The sequence below is a fragment of the Lethenteron reissneri genome, chromosome 25 (assembly GCF_015708825.2).
Source record: "Lethenteron reissneri isolate LAM-NWPU_2019-01 chromosome 25, ASM1570882v1, whole genome shotgun sequence".
NCBI classification, from domain to species: Eukaryota; Metazoa; Chordata; class Hyperoartia; order Petromyzontiformes; family Petromyzontidae; genus Lethenteron; species Lethenteron reissneri.
This window is the reverse complement of record NC_083803.1, coordinates 13431323-13449524: the sequence shown is the minus strand read 5'-3', so window position 1 is coordinate 13449524 and position 18202 is coordinate 13431323. Positions and strand designations below refer to the sequence as shown.

Below are 18202 nucleotides of genomic sequence, written 5' to 3'. Positions count from 1 at the left end.
ATATAAAACCAAACATTGTAAGTTATAATATAATATTCCAGTTATAGTGAACCGTAATGGAGAGTGCAACCTTGAAATGCAGCAGAAGTAAAATAAAAGCATGAATACATGTCACTACACGTTCAATCTAAATCTGACTCTCGTGAATGCAATAATAGCAGGAAATTTGGCGAAGTCCGTTGAAACGAAGTGAACTCGGTGAAATGAACGAAAGGGTGGGTGGTTTGGTGGTGCAGTGGTTCGTGCACCGCACACTATGAACCCAACGACCTGGATGGCAGTTCCGGGCCTGGCTAACATCAGTGGCGAGTGATATCTCATCTGATCCTGGGCTGCGCCCCCTCCCTGCGGTGACCGGCGTGGTGAAGTATGGTGAAACAACTCGCCCTGTGACCGACACAATGTGGGGAGGCCTTTTCACCCAGCAGTGAATTGAGGGATGAACTTTATTGTTATCGGAGTATATATATATACTTTAAAAATTACGTTTGTGCACGCAGTCCTACTGTTCTTCACCAACGATGCACGCAAGCCTGCTGCTTCCGCTGAAACTAAACTCTCGCAAATGGGAAAAGGAATTCTGCCCAGTATGCGATTATAAATCCAAACCAGAATTCCTCCTGCAACACTGCACTGTATTCATGCAATTCAGAAGAACGCACAGTCGTCTGGCACAGACCAGATAGTTAAACTAATACAGTCGTATAAGACTGTAATTTACTACCCTTTGTCAATACACTGTTGGTTTAGGCCGTACCTTGTCAGTTGTGCGGTTTTATGATCATGCTTCGTCAAGCTAATTGGTCCCACCTAATACTTGCAAACTATATACTCTTTGGTTCTTTCGGAAAACTCACATATACTAGCTCCCGTTGTTTCTTTTTTTCCCGCCTGAGGACGATCGCATGTGTTGCAATCGAAACGTCGTGATCTTTTATTATTTTTTCGATCTACGTGACTTTACCGACAGAACCAAAGAGTATGGATTCCTGCGGTCACGAAAGCTTCAAATAAAAATTCTACTCGCAAAATCTTTGACTGGGGACTATTGTCGGTTTGTTACCGTATAGCCACTTCTTTGATAACCCACACACAGACAAGGCGCTTTCCAATAGTGGTTACCCTATGAATATACTGCCTCCCGTTGTAGAAATGTGGAATTTCCACATTGTTCCCATGCTCGTTTGAGTCTCGGTGCGTCTACTTGTGCCTCCAACGTAATTTCCCTCCGCCAACCACATCGCACGCTGCCCCACACACACAAAGACGCGAACTAAAGATCCCCCGTATAGACTTACGAGACCTTTGGGGCAAGTGCTGTTTGTGAGCACCTATGAAGGCCGCCTCTGCACATGATGGGGTGGGTAGCCAGCACCACGCCCGGCCACCTTCCCCCCCCCCCAGTGGAAATGTTTACACACCGCACCAGGTATTTAAGGTTGAGTCGACCTAGGGGAGACCCAGGACCCGGACCTGTTCAGATATTCACCACCAATGTTGTGGCCGTGAATGCGCTACTGCCCGTCACAGTACACAATTGCATCAGTTTTATCCATATTAACACCCATGGGTGGGGGGGGGTGCAGTGAAAGGATGGTGAGAAAACTCTCGTAAAGATGACCCAATAGGAACGAACCTTTAGTTAAAATTTGGGTTGATAGGGAGTTGTGCTCTGACAAACCGGGAAAATTGATGAAAGTGTTCGGCCATAGCTATCCCGTCAGGCGTTAATAATGATTTTTTTTTCTTCTGAAGACAAATTAACCTTATGGCGGGACCCCGGGGTCCCATTAGCCCCCGGCTCTCGCATAAGCATTATATTATAATGTTAACAAAAACTTTTCTCTTCATCACCAATGGGTTTGAAGGATGGTGGCAAGTGTTGTCTTGTTAAACTATGCCTTTGAAACGGAAAACTACTTACCTGCAGTACTTCTATTTAAATACACTATCGAAAAAATAATTTACACCCCTCTGTCAATCATCGTGTTTCTCAGTGTGGATTTGTTAACACACTTTGTAAACAGTACATAAAATAGTGCGCGTTTTCAATGCGCTGTTCATATTGTAACAAGCGTTTATACCAATGTTACTCTACAGAGTAGTGGGTCGCCGCTCCTCTTATCGGATTTGATACGAGCGGTATTTGGGGACGATGGCTTAACCGCAAAAAAACCTGTCTGCACAGATGCATACGGACAAGAGACTTATTATAAAAAACAGGAGGAATTAACGGTGCAACGCATCTCATCTGTTAAATATCTGCAGGTAATAGGATTATCATCTATTGATCCTGTAGCTGCAGACATTGGTAGGTCACAAATAATAATGAAGATAAGAGAGCAGTTTCACTGTATTATGCATCCCGCTATGACAAATAAAGGACTTGAATCGTGTAGGCAGTATGAGCAGCTTTGGATAAGACTTATGATCCTGCCCATACCCGAGCGTGGAGTGCATTCGTTTGTTCAGCTCTTCTGCGCATTCGTCCTCGCTGCTGCGCTTGGACATAACGTGACAACAGAACGGTCCGTGCCAGGTGGGTTGTGGCGTTTATGTGCGTGTGACGGAGACCCCAAAAAGAAATTAATTAATTGCTTTATTTTATTATGGGGTCCCGCCATAAGGTTCGAATGCAGAAGGGGAATGCATTACGTAGCCCTTGGGTGTGCCTCATTTTCTGAACCTGTTCAGAATGACTCGTGTTCTTATGCAATGTCAGGTTATTATTCTGTGGCATTGGTGAATGGGCCACGCGCTGCTGCTGATGCTTCAAAAACATTGAAATCAAACAGCGTTCATCGCCCGTTCGCACCATCACCGTCCTCTTCATGAATCGGCGATTCGTAATCATCGTCGTCATCACTTCCGTTTCAATCCACAGAATACGTTTTAATCTGGCAGCATGAATATTTACATGCATAATTACACAACCACAAAATAGTTGCCTGTTACATAATGTCTCAGGAGCTATAAATATACGGTAGGACCCCTCTTAACAACCACCCCTGTTCACGATTCATCGCCTAACGACGGGCCCCCATAGAGCCCAATGTGTAGTGTATTGTAGTGTATAGTGTAGTGTATTGTAGTGGAGTGCCTCCATAGAGCCCAATGTGTTCGGCTTACCGACCATTCCCCAGTTAACGACGGGCTGTTGTAGGACAAGTAAATATTAATTAATGCATTGATTATAACCACGTTTCTTTTAATAGTAGGTCTTAAAAATTTTAGTATTTTAATGTATTGATATTCATTGTTTCGATATTATAAAGTACGTATTTTGGGTGAAAAAGGATAACTTTCTATGCTATCAATTACCGTCGTTAAGAGGGGTTCTACGTACTGCTTCCTGTGGTCGTTGCCTGGCGCTGGATTGGAGTTGGCGTGAGATTTGAACTGAATTGGGGTTTTTTTTCGTGCCAACACTCGCTTTTGTTACGCAACGATGCTACACCACGGCCGCATTGGCTTCCCTCCCTGTTGCTACATTGGTGCCGCACATTGTTTGGCCGTCCCCTCCCATAACACCGTGGCATTATCATCATCATTTATCTTTGTCGTCGGCGATGATCAATTCTTTGTTGGATGAAATTCCTCCCCTTGCCGCCACCACCCTTTCGCGGCACTGTGATGCAACAATCCATCGAGCAGCTGCAAGCGAGCCGATCTCATCCGTTCCATTCTGTGGTAGCTATCCTCACACCTGTTCCCCTTATTTGGCTGTGAACTCCGTCATTGGTCTCGATCAAGTCATCCCTTCTCGACACCGTGTCCTGTCCTCGTCACTTGTTGTATTCGTTGATAGGATGTCTCTACTTTGCGATTGTTCGCTGTTCCATGTTTTCCTTTGTCAGTCCCTTAGCGTAATTCCATGCAAGCATCTGTCCATACAAATTTGTGGATTTCCTGATTTTGTTCCGTTTTTCATTGTCATTGCCCACGTTTCTGAGCTCTGCTGTGACCCCCCCCCCCACTCCGAGCCACATCCCATAAAAAAAAAATCTAACTCATAAGATGATACAATTTCTATTTATATGACGTCCAAATGCGACCACATTTCTTGACGCTGTACAGACGAGGTGGGCATATTTTGAACGTATCACCTCTCCTTCCATCATCGCTGGGTCAGAAGCCTGGAATTTCCAACAAACAGCATTGTGGGGGCACCTTCGCTCACCACATGGGGCCACAGCAGCTTAGCACAACTGCCAAAAGAAGAAGAAAACGTATTTACAAAAGAGAGAAAGAAGCAGTCAATCATACACGGGGAAAAAGGAAAATGTTTTGAACCTGGACTTCAACACGGGCAGCGATTCGACAGCAGAGTCAGCTGGTGGGGAAGAAAATTCCGGGCTCTGGGGCCAGCAGAGGAGATTGAGCAATCTTATAATACATTTACTAGTTTTGTGTTCTTATGTTATATAAGGTGAATGATGAGGGCACCTTTCGATCAACAAATAATGCTGATAATAATGATGATTAATTCTAAATTGCACTAGAAACCGGTAAAGTTTCTGTTTCTGGCAACCAGTAAAATGTATCACATGGTTCTGTGAAATGTTCATTTCGTCTACATTTTGTATACGTTTCGCTCCCTTAATCAGATACAAACTGGTTCCTAACAGCTGACATTTCGGCTTTCACCAGAAACATGACCACAGGCTTGCTTGGGTGTGTACACGCCAATTCACTTGTTTGTGCTCAGTTTAAATCTTGATTTAGAGCTTTCGTGACTGCAGGAATTCATATTATTGGGTCTTTCGGTAAAGTCACGTAGATAGGTTCAAAGAAAATGACAAAAAATAACAAACAACGAAGTTTCGATTGCAACACAAGCGTTCGTTATTTTCTTGGAACCTATCTACATAACTTTACCGAAAGACCCAAGAATATGTACTAGGTTTGTCACGATATGGAGACACTTGGAGCTATCACGATAATATATAAAGACCACGATCATTTGCACCATCAACTTTGTAAAATATTGTCATCTTGTGATCAAAATTATTATTTTTGTGCCAAAATTTTGTGGAGTAAGACAGTGATTAAAGTTCTAAATAGACGTAATTTACCAATAAGATTTGAGCTTTGCAAAGTTTTTTTCTGGAACAATTTACAGCCTGGTCATCATGTTGTAAGTACAGTATTGAATATTTGTTGTGTTACTGGCAGCATGTGCTTATGTAATAACCACGGTGGGTTGTAAAGTTGCAACGATTAGAAGGCCATCGGCAGGCATGTGAGTGAACTGCAGTTGAAGAACTCATAAGTAAATCGTTATTCCTACTGGAAGCATACATAGCAAAGCACATAAACTATACGATAAAATGAAATATGCAATTTCAAAGTTACGGGAAACTGATATGATAATTGTCGTATCGTGAACATGTTTGTCGCATTCCTGTTGTTAAATATGATATCGCGGCAACCCTGGTCTACACTTGTGTGTGTAGTGTGTGTGAACGCACGCGTGGTTACGCAGGTATACACACGCGCGCGTGTTTAGCCCCGTGATGTCCTTATGCCTGTGTGTGCATCTGTGTGTGTGTGCGTGCGTGCATCCGTGTACGTGGGTGTGCGCGTGCGTGTGTGTGCGTGTGTGTGTGCGTGGGTGTGCGCGTGCGTGTGTGTGCGTGTGTGTCCGTGCAGGCGATTGCTGGCTGCTCGCTGCCATCGCCTCGCTCACGCTCAGCGAGAAGCTCATGGCGCGCGTGGTCCCCGTGGGCCAAACCTTCGAGGATGCCTACGCCGGCATCTTCCACTTCCAGGTGACGCCGCTGTTTGTGCCGCAACCTTCCCCCTCAGGGCTCCAGCGGAGAGAATAGCGTGTTTTTATTTATTTAACAAAAAATTCCACACTCATGTCGAACACATGGGATGACAACAATCAGTATTTTTGGAATGTACGCATATTATTTTAGAACGTTTTAGAAGGTTCCAAAGAGTCAAACCGAGTGGGGAAAAAAAATATTCCATTTCATTTTTCGTTCCAAAGATGTCTGCAATTACTCTGCAATTCCACCATTGGGACCTCATTTGCACCATCCATATCAGAGTTATGTTTTTTGTTTGCATTACGACTGCAGGTATTGTGGTCTATGCAAACATGACTCCTTGTAAAAAAGGTGTCAGTTTTGTTGCCAGATAAAAGGGTAAAAAAAACAATGATCATACTCTGCAATTGTTGTTTCATTCCAATAATTTCAGTTCCAGGACAATGTTTAGTTTTGTTTTCCATTCCATTCACCATCACTGGTATTGCTGTCATTTGTATAGTATAGCCTTCTCATCAGTCGAGTCAGGCGAGTGTTTAAATCAATACATTTTTACATACAGAGCCGAAATGAATTGAGCACGTGTGTCAGTCGTTTGCTGTGGTTGGCACGTGCCCAGGTTTCACGGAATAATATGGGGCCCTCTGTCTGCCTCTCGCCGTCATCGCTGCCCAGTGACTGGGCTCCTCCAGTATCGTTGCACCGCCTGAACAAGAGATGGCTACGCCACTGAACCTCTGCCTAGTTCCATATCTCGATGTTTGTACTGAGCGGCAGATCATCGCAATATGGCCCCATGAGGTAATGATGACACGGGGCATCTGTTGCTCATGTTGTGCAAGATGGAACTCGCCAGAGGGAAGGCGGCCTGATGTGGGTCATCTTGACCTTGTGCCAGGCTACAGCGGTGTTTACTACGTCATGCGTGGAACATTCACCTTCGTTTAGGGATTTGTGATTACCTGTACTCGCCTGCGCGGTGTGAATTATGCATGGGTATGGGGGATCGTGCAGTGGCACGAATGACTCACCCTGAGGTTGTCCGTCATCAGGTCAGCTTGTTTGTAGCGTGGCATGCAAAACCGCTGTGCCACCACCGCTCCCGCCCCAATTAAGATGTTGTAGCTTCGTGCGATATGTATCAGACGATCGTAAGAAACCCTGGGGCTTCACTGGATAAATGACTGCACATACCGTCGGCATACTTTATACATTATGCACGAAAAAATATTTATCTCATGTTTCATTTCAAAGATCTCGATTTGCATTTTAACAGGATTGGCGAACCTTTCCGCTAATGAGGGCTGAATAGGACTTTCCAATACCTTTAGCGGCCCACACACGTGGCTTAGCATCATCCATAACAATAACAATGTGAAAAATAATTAGGGTTCACTTTTCCCACGCCTGCGATTCTCTCACTAATGCGCTGATGAAGGAGTTTCGAAGTAGACACACGCAACTAAGATGCTTGCAGGAATGGAAAATTATCAGTTTAATATGTAGTAAGGCTTTCGCAACCAATATTATTCATAATGGAGGTTTTTTTGTGTTAGATCACGTAAATATAAATGTGTTGTTAAACCCGCCACCACCCGACACAGCCAATTAGTAAGGTTTGTCACTTAAACAAAACCTGCCAATTCGTTACTAGTACAGCACACCAGAGTCACTAGTACAGCACACCAGTGTGCTGTACTAGTGACTTGTGGCTGTGTCAGGTGGTGGCAGGTTCAACGACACATTTATATTTACGCAATCTAACCGAAGAAACCTCACGTGGCCATGGGTCATTGGTGCATTTTCTCGAAATTTGTGAAAAATTGCTCGTAAATTCCCCCTAGGTTTAGTAAGGACGCCCCTGCCATGCATAGTCCCATGGGATGTTGGCTACCAACAACAAGGCAACTCCTATGACTAATTGGGAATGGGACGCAAGCGTAGGATTGATCACCCTGTCGCTGGCCGCCTTTGGGGAGGGTGTATAGTATGAAAGGCCGAAACACCCTAGGAACCAAAGGGTCACTACTGACGATGCGCTCCCCAAATTTCACCAGGCTCACTGTTCATGAACTCTTGGAAGTGCTTGCACAAAGGATAGTAACATCTCATCCTGTGTTCTTTGGAATCACAACACAAGTTACTGGCCTACTGTCCATGGGATTCCCAGCTATGCTGTGAAGGAAGGAGGGGACAAAGCTGAAGGGTGAGCAGGGAGCTGTGGGACAAGTTGAGGAGAGACCAGCAGTGGAGTAAGAATGGAGTAAAGGCCTCTGGGCAGGGAGGCAGGCAGTCCGAGGCGGAGGTGTAGAGGGAGGTTGCGAGTCTGGACTGGAAAGCGGCGATGGAGCCGGCAATGCAGGCAAACAGGCGAGGGAGGGAGTTCCGGTACATGCAGTGCCCTAGATAGGAACGTCCGACTTGCGAGCAACCACACTCACGAACGAACCGCCGCAAGATGTTGGTATTATTTTTAACCAGCCGACTTGCAAACGTTCGTTCGTACTTACGAACCAAACCGCGGAGCTATTTTGTCGGGCTGAGTGATCCTCCGTGAGATGCAATGAGTCCCAGCACCGCGTCCAACAAGCAAGCCAGCATCAAGGGCTCATTGTAAGTGAAAATAAAACAGATTTTTTTCTTCATGTTACAGTTATTTATTACAGTATTACATTAATATGTACAATATTTCCTGTCATTTATTAGTTTAACAATGCTTCCCTTTTTTTGGTGAACCATGACACATTTTACAACACTGACCGTATGTACAATTAAATGTTGAATTCCAAAATACGGCCAAATCAACTTACGAACGGGTCTCCGGAACGTAACCCGTTCGTTTGTAAGTCGAGGACTGCCCGTAAGGGAGAAGGAGGAACGGCCCATTGAGCACCGCTGCACTGGTGGAGTCTAGGACGTTTGGCTAGGTAAGGTGCGAAAGAAGTTCAACGTAACCTACATACATACAAGGGACTTGCATGCGTGGTGGGAGAGTGCGACTTGAATTTGAGTGCAGGGTGTACGTGCAGGATGGGTTCGAGGACTGGGAGTGTATTTATGTGCGTGCTTATGTGTGTGTATGTGGGGATCTCTGTTATTATGGTGTTTGTACGTGTGTGTTTATGTGTACGCGGTGTGGTGCACAGTGCACTTAACACTGTGCTACTTGCTGCTAGAGTTACATTCCTGGCCACGGCTACCATCAGTGGTGATTTTCCGAACCATTCCTGGCCTCCCCAAGGTCGACTCAGCCTCAAATGAGTACCTGGTGTGGTGTGTAAACGTCGAGACAAAGGCGGCCAGGCATGATGCTGGCCACCCACCCTCTCGTGTGCCGTGCCGGCCTTCATATGTGCTTCTCGCTAACAGCACTTGCCCCAACAGTCTGTTAAGGCTATACTGGGTATCTTTATCTCTTTTTGTGTGTATGTATATATATCCTCTGTGTGTGTGTGTGTCCATGAATGTGTGCATATTTGTGTGTGTGTATGTGTAGGAATGTGTGGTTTGGTGGAGGTTGCCCTGGGGGAGGGGGTTTGAAGGGGTGAGTTGGGGGGGGGCAGGACGCAACAAAAATGGAGTCGTGTTGGAGTTGAGTCAGATTTACATTTTGCGCCGGCTTAAGAAAACCCTACCCAGAACAGATAAATAAAAAGCAACTCTTGCTGATAACGCTGGGAGTGACGAATCCCTCTATTTAAACCCCAGTGTTATGCTCATGGTACTTGTGTAAATCGTCTGCGTGCGCAAATTATCGAGAGCGCTGAGCGGGTACTGGCAGCGACATCCTGGGTTAGAATTTAAGCAGCTGCTCGTGACTACATCAGCTGCGTAGCGAGGTTTTTGCCAATCTCAGCGTGGTCAACCAATGGCTGCAGTTTGTTTTTGCACCTTAATGGTGAGAATTTCAGTTCCGAGAATTACAAATTTCAGTTTTGATCGTCACGCGACAATCCCGCAGCAGAGCGTATGTATGAGTGCGACACCTCCTGATTTTGGGGAGGTGACAACCGTGGAAGATCTCTTCTGTGCACCGTTCGCTGACATTCGGGGCGCACTGCACTGGCACTGTGCGATCGTCCTCGTGGTTTCGTTGTCTCGTTGTCTCGTTGCGTGATGGCCATAGCACATTTGAAAGTGAATTGGAGGGAAATGTACAAACGAGAAAATATTCTGCATTTCAATCGGCATGCATATGAGATCGGGTCTGAAAAATGGTTGTCTGCAAGGTGTTAACAGGAATATTTGGTATTTAAATGGTAACATGCTGCTAGCTATGCTTCAATAATTAGCTATGGTTCAATAATTATATTCTGCACGAGACTTTCACTGAGGCATGTTAGGCTGTGGCTGAGAGTCAGAGCAATGTGCCTCTCAAATAAGCATTGAATCATTGGTGCGCATCTCTTATTGACGGCCCTGAGCCAGTGGTGGATATTCCGCATTCCTATGAGGGGGGCGAGTCTGTCCATAGCACTCCTACTCTTGATTTCTTCACAAAGCGGTACATATTTTATTGTCCACAGCGGGCTGATGGAATGGGCCACCTGGTCGTGGGTAGCAATGGTGAACGTCGTATGCCACTCAAATGAGAATGGGCCAGCACTTGCCTCTTGTTTGCAGCCCTGAAGCGAGTGGTGGAAATTCCATTTTACTGGCCGTGACCAAGTCTTTCCAGTGTTAAAATGGTGATCAGAAAATTACAACTGTTACGTGGAGTCTGATTACAGTGTCAACCTACTTTTCTTTTGGCTCTAGCGACCAAATCACTCTTAACGCGCCCAATCTTGCCCGATCCCAGAAGGCCAAGCAGGGAGGGTTCACATTGATTAGTACGAAGGTAGGGGACTACCTGGGCATACCAGGTGTCGTAAGCTTGGTCTGTGAAGTGGCCATGAGATTGCACATTTGAGCAACGGATTCTCGAATCTGTATGCGCTGGAGATTCAACGGTCGTCTCGTGATGTGTGTGTGTGTGTGTGCGCGTGTCGTGGCCGTGCGCTGCAGTTCTGGCAGTTCGGGGAATGGGTGGACGTGGTCATCGACGACCGCCTGCCCGTGAAGAATGGCGAGCTCGTGTTCGTCCACTCGGCCGAGGGCAACGAGTTCTGGAGCGCCCTGCTTGAGAAGGCCTACGCCAAGTGAGTCCGTCCGGCGACAACGTTTGGCTATCGCCTCATCATGCGACAACGCTGGCTGTCACCTGATGAGACTTGTTGTAATTACCGGTGAAACGTCATACTCGAATGTAAATGGTTGTGGGTTTACTGTCCAACACACCCGTGTGCTGAACTAGTAACTAATTTGCACGTTTTGTTTACATGACACCTTACTAACTGGCTGTGTTGGGTGGTGGAGGGTTTAACGAAACATTTATATTTACGTGATTTAACCCAAAAAAACTCTGATTAGTCCGTCCGTCTGTCCATCCGTGAGGTCACCCATGGATCAATCCACTCATACGTCCATCAGTCTGTCATTGATTCCAATTGTGTGATCTTCCAGCTGTTGGAACAGATGTAGATCTGTCAGGTCACCAGTTTATTAATCCTAGAATCCTAACGGTGATTTTGTCCATCTGCCCAATCATCCATTCGTCCATGTGTATTTTCATTTTTCTGTCCCTCTCCCAATCAATTTGTACAATCATGTATCTACTCATCCATCCATACAGCCGTTTGTTTATCAGTTTGTCATCCTTCAGTCCATCCATTTTTCGCTTCACCTGTCCCTTTGTCCGCCCATCCATCCATTCAACCATTTGTTTATTCGTCTATCTATCCATTTGACCATTGCTCCGTGCGTCCATTGGTCCATTATGCATGCATCGCACAAACAGTCTCTTATGTACAAACCGAGGCGTGTGCGTCGTGCGAGTGATGAATAAATGCGGCTGTGTCAAGCAACGCGGCCTTGAGCAGCGCCTTTGTGCGTGTGGGAGCGTGAGAACTGACGTGAGTGTGAGCTCTGTATGCGTGCATGTACACGTGTGTGTGTGTGTGTGTGTTTCGTTTGGAGCATTAGCGCAGTGAGTTAGCCTAGCGCACTGTGCTACGAAACCGGCAACGGATAATATCCACAGCGATTATCCCCTAGCAAGGCTTGGTAATGTCATCAGCATTACCAGCCACGTCACGATGAGCGTGGCTTATTGGAGGTTTCCCACTTTTTTTTGTCAATTATTTTTATTTATCCAACCACGGGGGGTGGGGGTGTACAACTTTCGCGACAGGAGAGTGGTGCATAGCGGGATAGGCGGCTCATTAGGACGTGTATGACCGTAGCATTATGTGGTACGTGCGTCAGATCCCTTTTCTTCGGGGAAGAAAGGGGGGAAGAGGGGGAAGGGGGTGGGAGTCAGTCTCATTTCAAGTTCAATCAAGTAAACTCAGGGTGTATGGAGTCGCATTCACGAGGGGGCCCCAGATTTGGGTGAACTCCCCTTCCCAATTCCTCAGTTTCAGACGCGGGTGTTTTAAAGCTGCTCGGGCGATTAGGGAGTTATGCCAGAGTGTGAATGGGGGGGCCCTATGATTCTTACAGGAGCTCAGGATGGACTTTCTAACCGAAATGTTAAATGCTTGGAGAACGGTGTGTTGGTGCCTGGTTGATACCTTGGAGTTTAAGGCCCAGGAGAGAGGATTCAATGCTAGGTAGTATATACGTGCCAGACATCACGTTGTACAGATCGGTTATTTTATCATAGAATGACCCGATGGTGGGACAGGGGTTTCCCGCTTTCTAGAAGCAGGATGTTGATCCAGGGCTGCCATATTTAAAGGGCCCAGAATAATCGGCCACAAAGATAATGGTCGATTGTTAGAGCTGTGTTCCTATCAACGATGTCTGGACCGTGCCCCCCAACTTCCCCCCGCCCCGACCCCCTCCCACCAAGGCTGCACGGCTCCTACGAGGCCCTGTCTGGGGGCAGCACCACGGAGGGGTTTGAGGACTTCACGGGGGGTGTGGCGGAGAGCATCGAGCTCAGCAAGCCCCCGAGCAACCTCTGGAGGATGCTGCAGCAGGCGACGCTGCGCGGCTCGCTCATGGGCTGCTCCATCAACGTAACGGCGGCGCACGCACGGACGCGCGAGTGGACACGCGCGACCTCGCACGCTGATATACAAAGACAAAGATCCCCTGTATAGCCATAGCAGACTGTTGGGGCAAGTGCTGCTAGCGAGCACTTGTGAAAAGCTACGCTGACACAAACGCACACGCACATGCAATGGCACGCCCACTCAGAATTGTCCTTCCCCCGCACCTCCGATTAAGCATGGTTGGCTACGTACGGTGCGAAAGAAGTTCAACATACATACACAGACTCGGTTGGTGCTGGCTTCACCGCCTGGCTGCCTTCCTGCTTGTCTGGTTTGTCAGTGATTGTGAGGTGTAACTATGATGCACAAAACTTAACATTATACAGTACACAGATGCACTGACTCGCGCATGCACACTTGCACCTACGCTGCACAGGAGCTAGATGCAATGTTACATCACCACAAGCATGAGAGATAGCGACAGCCTTGGAAAAGCCTTTATCCAGCAGTGGATAGTTAATGGCTGCTGCTAATGATGATGGTGGTGGTGTGCGTGTGTGTGCGCTACGCGCACGCGTGTATTGAACAGATCACGAACCAGGCGGACTCGGAGGCGATCACCTCCCGCAAGCTCGTCAAGGGGCATGCGTACTCCCTGACCGGCACGACGGAGGTAAGCCCAAACGTGCTCGTATCCACGTGTCCACGTGTGTCGATTCGTCGCATCTAAACGTCTATTCCTACGCTCGCAATACACCCACCGATTTGTGCGACCGAGGATCGACAGTGTCCTTTATTCATTTACGTCGTTATACGTCTTTGGATTGGGTTGATTCCTGCGGATTTTGTGAGGGACTGACATTCACCACCGTGGCAATATAAATACGTGTTCGTTGAATCGCATCGCGACTGGAAATTGCGACGAATCGTTGAATCACAAGCGGGATGAATTGTACTCTATTGGGCGTGCATACTTGTCAATATCATCATCATCATGATTTAATATTCATACCGCGCATCCCATGCAAATCATCTCAAGGCGCCAGAACAAAGGGGGGCATTGGGGATTACTCAGGAAATACATTATTTCAGACCAAATACCAGGTGCCACCACTCCCCATGATGTGCACGCATGTATGCGTGCGTGTGTGTACACGCTTGAATATACGTGCGAGTGCACGCTGGCACCGACGCCCGTCTGAGCTCCGTGTTGCACTCCAGGTCGACTACCAGGGCCAGATGGTGCGGCTGGTGCGAATCCGCAACCCCTGGGGCCAGGTGGAGTGGACCGGAGCCTGGAGCGATAAGTGAGGCTCCCTCGCTCGCCCCCCGCTCCTCATCTCTAACCCTAACTCAGCCACACTCTCCATCCCTAACCCCAACTCATCCCCAGTGTCCATCTCTAACCCTAACTCTAACCCTCCCGATTCCAATTCTCTAACCCTAACTCTATGCCCCATCCCCGCTCCTTCTCAAATAACAAACACAACAACAACAGCCACCATTGGCCACTAAGTGGCAGTGATGTCACCACAGTGCTTGCAATACATACACACATACGCACAGCTACACACATAAACCCATGCACACACACACGCATAGTTGCGTAAAATTTAACTCCCGGGCTTACTCGTTGCTAAAATGTAATGTCGCTTCACTCAAATGGTTTTCCAACAAAAGGAGTCGGATTTCTGCTGATTTAACAAGACCCTGGCAGGTGTGTACCTCCTGCACCGAATTGAGCCACGTTGGCAAGTGAATGTTCATCTGAAAGTGGCTCTAACAATGTATTTAATTGCACGTACTTGTGTGTATGTACAGCACATAGACAACGCATGCAGCAGGTTGGCACATGAAGGAGCACAGGGGGTATAACCTGCCAGTCATCTCGGCCGATTAACTCATAATAACCTTGCCCCGTCAAATAGTCTCCTGCTAGCGAGCCCTTTTCTACTTCGTGTGGCTTCAGGGTGCGTCTAACTTGGCACAAGCGCTGCGGTGATATCACCGCCATTTAGTGGCGAATGGCGGCCGTCGTTGTTGTTGGTGTTTGTACGTATGTGTGTGTGTGTACGTGCTCGTGTTGGTTTGCATGCCCGCGTGCGTGCGTGCGTGCGCCCGTGTGCTCACGCGCGTTTTGCGTGTCCGCGTTTTGCAGCGCGCCCCAGTGGGGTTACGTGAGCGACGAGGACAGGGGCCGCCTGCAGGTCAGCCAGGAGGACGGAGAGTTCTGGTAAGAGTCCAACTTTGTAATTGGGAAAAACTTGATAAGCCACAAATCTCGCTGTCCGGAAAGTAATCGGCTATCGTTGAGAGTAGCCGCATTACGTTAAGTTCATTGTGCGGCCATTTGTGGGGCGATGAAACGCAAAAAATAAAAAAACGTCGCCAACGTTGGATTGTGAAGCGTTACGTAGCGCCTCGCGCACAAATGATACGAACCTCCCCCCGCACCCCCAGGATGTCCTTCGATGACTTCCTGCGCCAGTTCTCGCGTCTGGAGATCTGTAACCTGACCCCGGACGCGCTGGAAGACGACTCACTGGGCCACTGGAGCGCCACCAACTTCGAGGGCAGCTGGGTGCGTGGGTGCAGCGCCGGTGGCTGCCGCAACTTCATCGGTGAGCGCTGGCGTCGCGGGCGTACACGCATCCTGGGTGCACGCGCGGTGTGGCACGGCGTGGCGCGGTGTGGCACGGCGTGGCGCGGCGCGGCGTGGCGCGGCGTGGCGCGGCGTGGCGCGGCGTGGCCCGGTGTGGCGCGGCGTGGCGCGGTGTGGCGCGGCGTGGCGCGGTGTGGCGCGGCGTGGCGCGGCGTGGCGCGGTGTGGCACGGCGTGGCACGGTGTGGCGCGGTGTGGCGCGGTGTGGCACGGCGCGGCGTGACCAGCGTGCGGGCAAGCGGCGTCGCTTTAATTGCAGTGCATCGTTGCGGTTTGCGAGATGTTAACAACCTCACCTGGTATGGAGGAGGTTGTGGGTTCGATCCCGATGCTGATGCCTACTGCATATTTTGAGTTTGCGTGTTTCTCTGTCCGTGGTCGTGTGGATTTTTCTCCGGGTCCTCCAGTTTTTCCCTCCACATTTAGAAACATGCATGGTCTAACACCGTTTTTAGACTAGGCTCAAAAGAAAGCTGTCTCTGGTGTGGACCAATCCAAGGCTGTCGCTATCTCTCATTGTGCATTGTGATGTAACATTGCATCTAGCTCCTGCACAGCGTAGGTGTAAGTGTGCATGCGCGAGTCAATGCATCTGTGTATAATGTTAAGTTTTATGCATCATAGTTACACCTCACAATCACTGACAAAAAAATGCATATATCAGAGTATGGTTTTTGTTTGCATTCTGACCACGAGTATTGTGGTTAATGCAGATATGATTCCTTGTTAAAGGTTTAAGTTCAGAAAAAAGGGGAAAACCTATTTTCATATTTTGGTACTGGCAAAGGAGGTCCCTTGATGCATTTAGAGTATTTGGCTCCTATAAATTTCCACTTGATAAGCGACTTTGTTGAGCGATCATTTGTGGCCAGGTCACTTCTGAAAAAGAGCTATATAGCTAAGTGGGCCTTACCTGGTAAAATAAAAATAGTTTAGTTTACTTTGTTTATCTACCACATTGGGACGTTTGACTGGCTCATTTTAATAGGAACAATAATAATTCACATGGCGTCGTTCACGGAAATTTCATCTCAAACACACTGAACGTCACAAACCTCCTACGTCAGCAGTTCCCCTGCTGTGCTTGTTTCACCTGATAACGGTTGCTTGTGTTGCTATCGAAACGCCGTGATCTATGAATTTTCTATCTACGTGACTTTAACGAAAGAACCAAAGAGTATCACAAACCACATGAAGATCAAACATTGGTGTGAGAACGGCACAGAGACGCAACACGATCAAGGGGGGCGGTGAACGCAACACAATCCAGTTGAGGCAACAGTTAACTCTTAAGCTCTTGACATCAGCGAAAGTCCACAGGATGATAACAACAACAAACACAATGCAATAGTTTGATCCAACACAGCATCATCCATGCAAGAAGCAGTCCAGAATGCGGAACATCCGAACAGCCCCGCTGAGTCTCAGAACTCGTTTATCAGGCGGTTTCGTGCTACATTGGGACATTTGGCCAATTCGGTTTCGTAACAGTCAATACCCTTCGTTTACCCTTGGATGTGTAGCCGGCTTACATAGGCAAATGAATGAGCCAGAGTTGTCGCAAGAACCTCTTAGGTGGAATTCATTCCTCAGGGCTGCCACAAAGGCCCTGTCCCGTCCCACCACTTATGTCATTGTTAAAATAATAATATAAATGGTGTCCTTTATTTACCCAAGACCCTTTCACGTGATTCCCTTTGGTGATTATTTGAACCATTACCGGGCCCCTGCCTCTGGGTTGACGCATGCTTAAGGAGTTGGTGCTGCGTGTAAATATCAACACCTGGGGAGGCAATGACGGCCGGGCATGGTGCTTGCCACACACCCACCCGCTTTGTTCGCCGTGCTAACAAAGATACCCCATCGCAGCCTACACAATGACATACGTAGGCTATATTGGGGCCCTTTGGCTTTGCTTTGTGTAGGTGTGTGTACGAGTGGGGTGGTTGGGTGTGCGTGCATGCTTGCGTGAGAGATAGAAACTGGATCTTGTTGGACTCGGGTGATGTGTTTTTAAAACGGATCGTGTTTGTTTTCCTAATGAACTCCGCACACTTTTTAGTGACCTCTCGTTTACTTCTCTCTGCACATTACACTGGAGCAGGTTTTTTTGTTTGTTTATAAATCTTGTGCAATTTTACAAATGATAAGAAAACTAGCATTGAAAATGTTTCTACGCTTGCTATGACCGCGAAAAGAAGTTTGGAACAGAACTTAAACGTTTGGGTTTGGCCTAGCTCTATTTTTATGTGTGTATGTTGAAATTATTTTGCACCGTACGTAGCCAACTCTGCTAATCGTGGGTGCGGGGAAGGACAACAAACTAAACACAAAAAGCAGTTCCAGTGAAATGAGCTGTCTCGTCTAATTTTAACAACAACACTCAATTCCAAAGCTCCTAAGTGGCCCAGGTTGAAATTAAGCCACGGCCTCCATGAACAGCAAGCAATGCATTACATAGAATACAATAACTAAAATAATCACCACCAGGATCAATCCACTGCTGGATGAATGCCTTGCCAAGCCACCCACACGATGCTGCAGTATAATCATACTCTTCGCAGCTGCACACGAGCCAATTTATTAATAATCACATAATCGTGATTTAAAAAATTTGTCAGTGTAGTGAGTCACGTGGGTGAGTCACGAGGGTTCTGTTCTGCTTCATCACGCTGGCCGGTGTGTGGGTTGGGGACGAGTGCGCGTGTCTGTGTGAGACAGCCT

The 18202-nt window shown here is 47.5% G+C and overlaps 1 protein-coding gene across 2 annotated transcripts in view; it reads left to right on the top strand.

Annotated features, from left to right (window-relative positions):
* The window catches only part of LOC133347268 (calpain-1 catalytic subunit-like), a 43792-nt gene that overhangs the window by 13215 nt on the left and 12375 nt on the right, over positions 1–18202 (top strand). For both annotated transcript variants that reach the window (XM_061559394.1, XM_061559395.1), the window contains exons 4-10: positions 5653–5771; positions 10785–10918; positions 12673–12841; positions 13407–13490; positions 14039–14124; positions 14976–15050; positions 15278–15438. In XM_061559394.1, coding sequence (XP_061415378.1) covers positions 5653–5771; positions 10785–10918; positions 12673–12841; positions 13407–13490; positions 14039–14124; positions 14976–15050; positions 15278–15438 — 828 coding nt within the window. The remainder of the gene's footprint in view (positions 1–5652; positions 5772–10784; positions 10919–12672; positions 12842–13406; positions 13491–14038; positions 14125–14975; positions 15051–15277; positions 15439–18202) is intronic.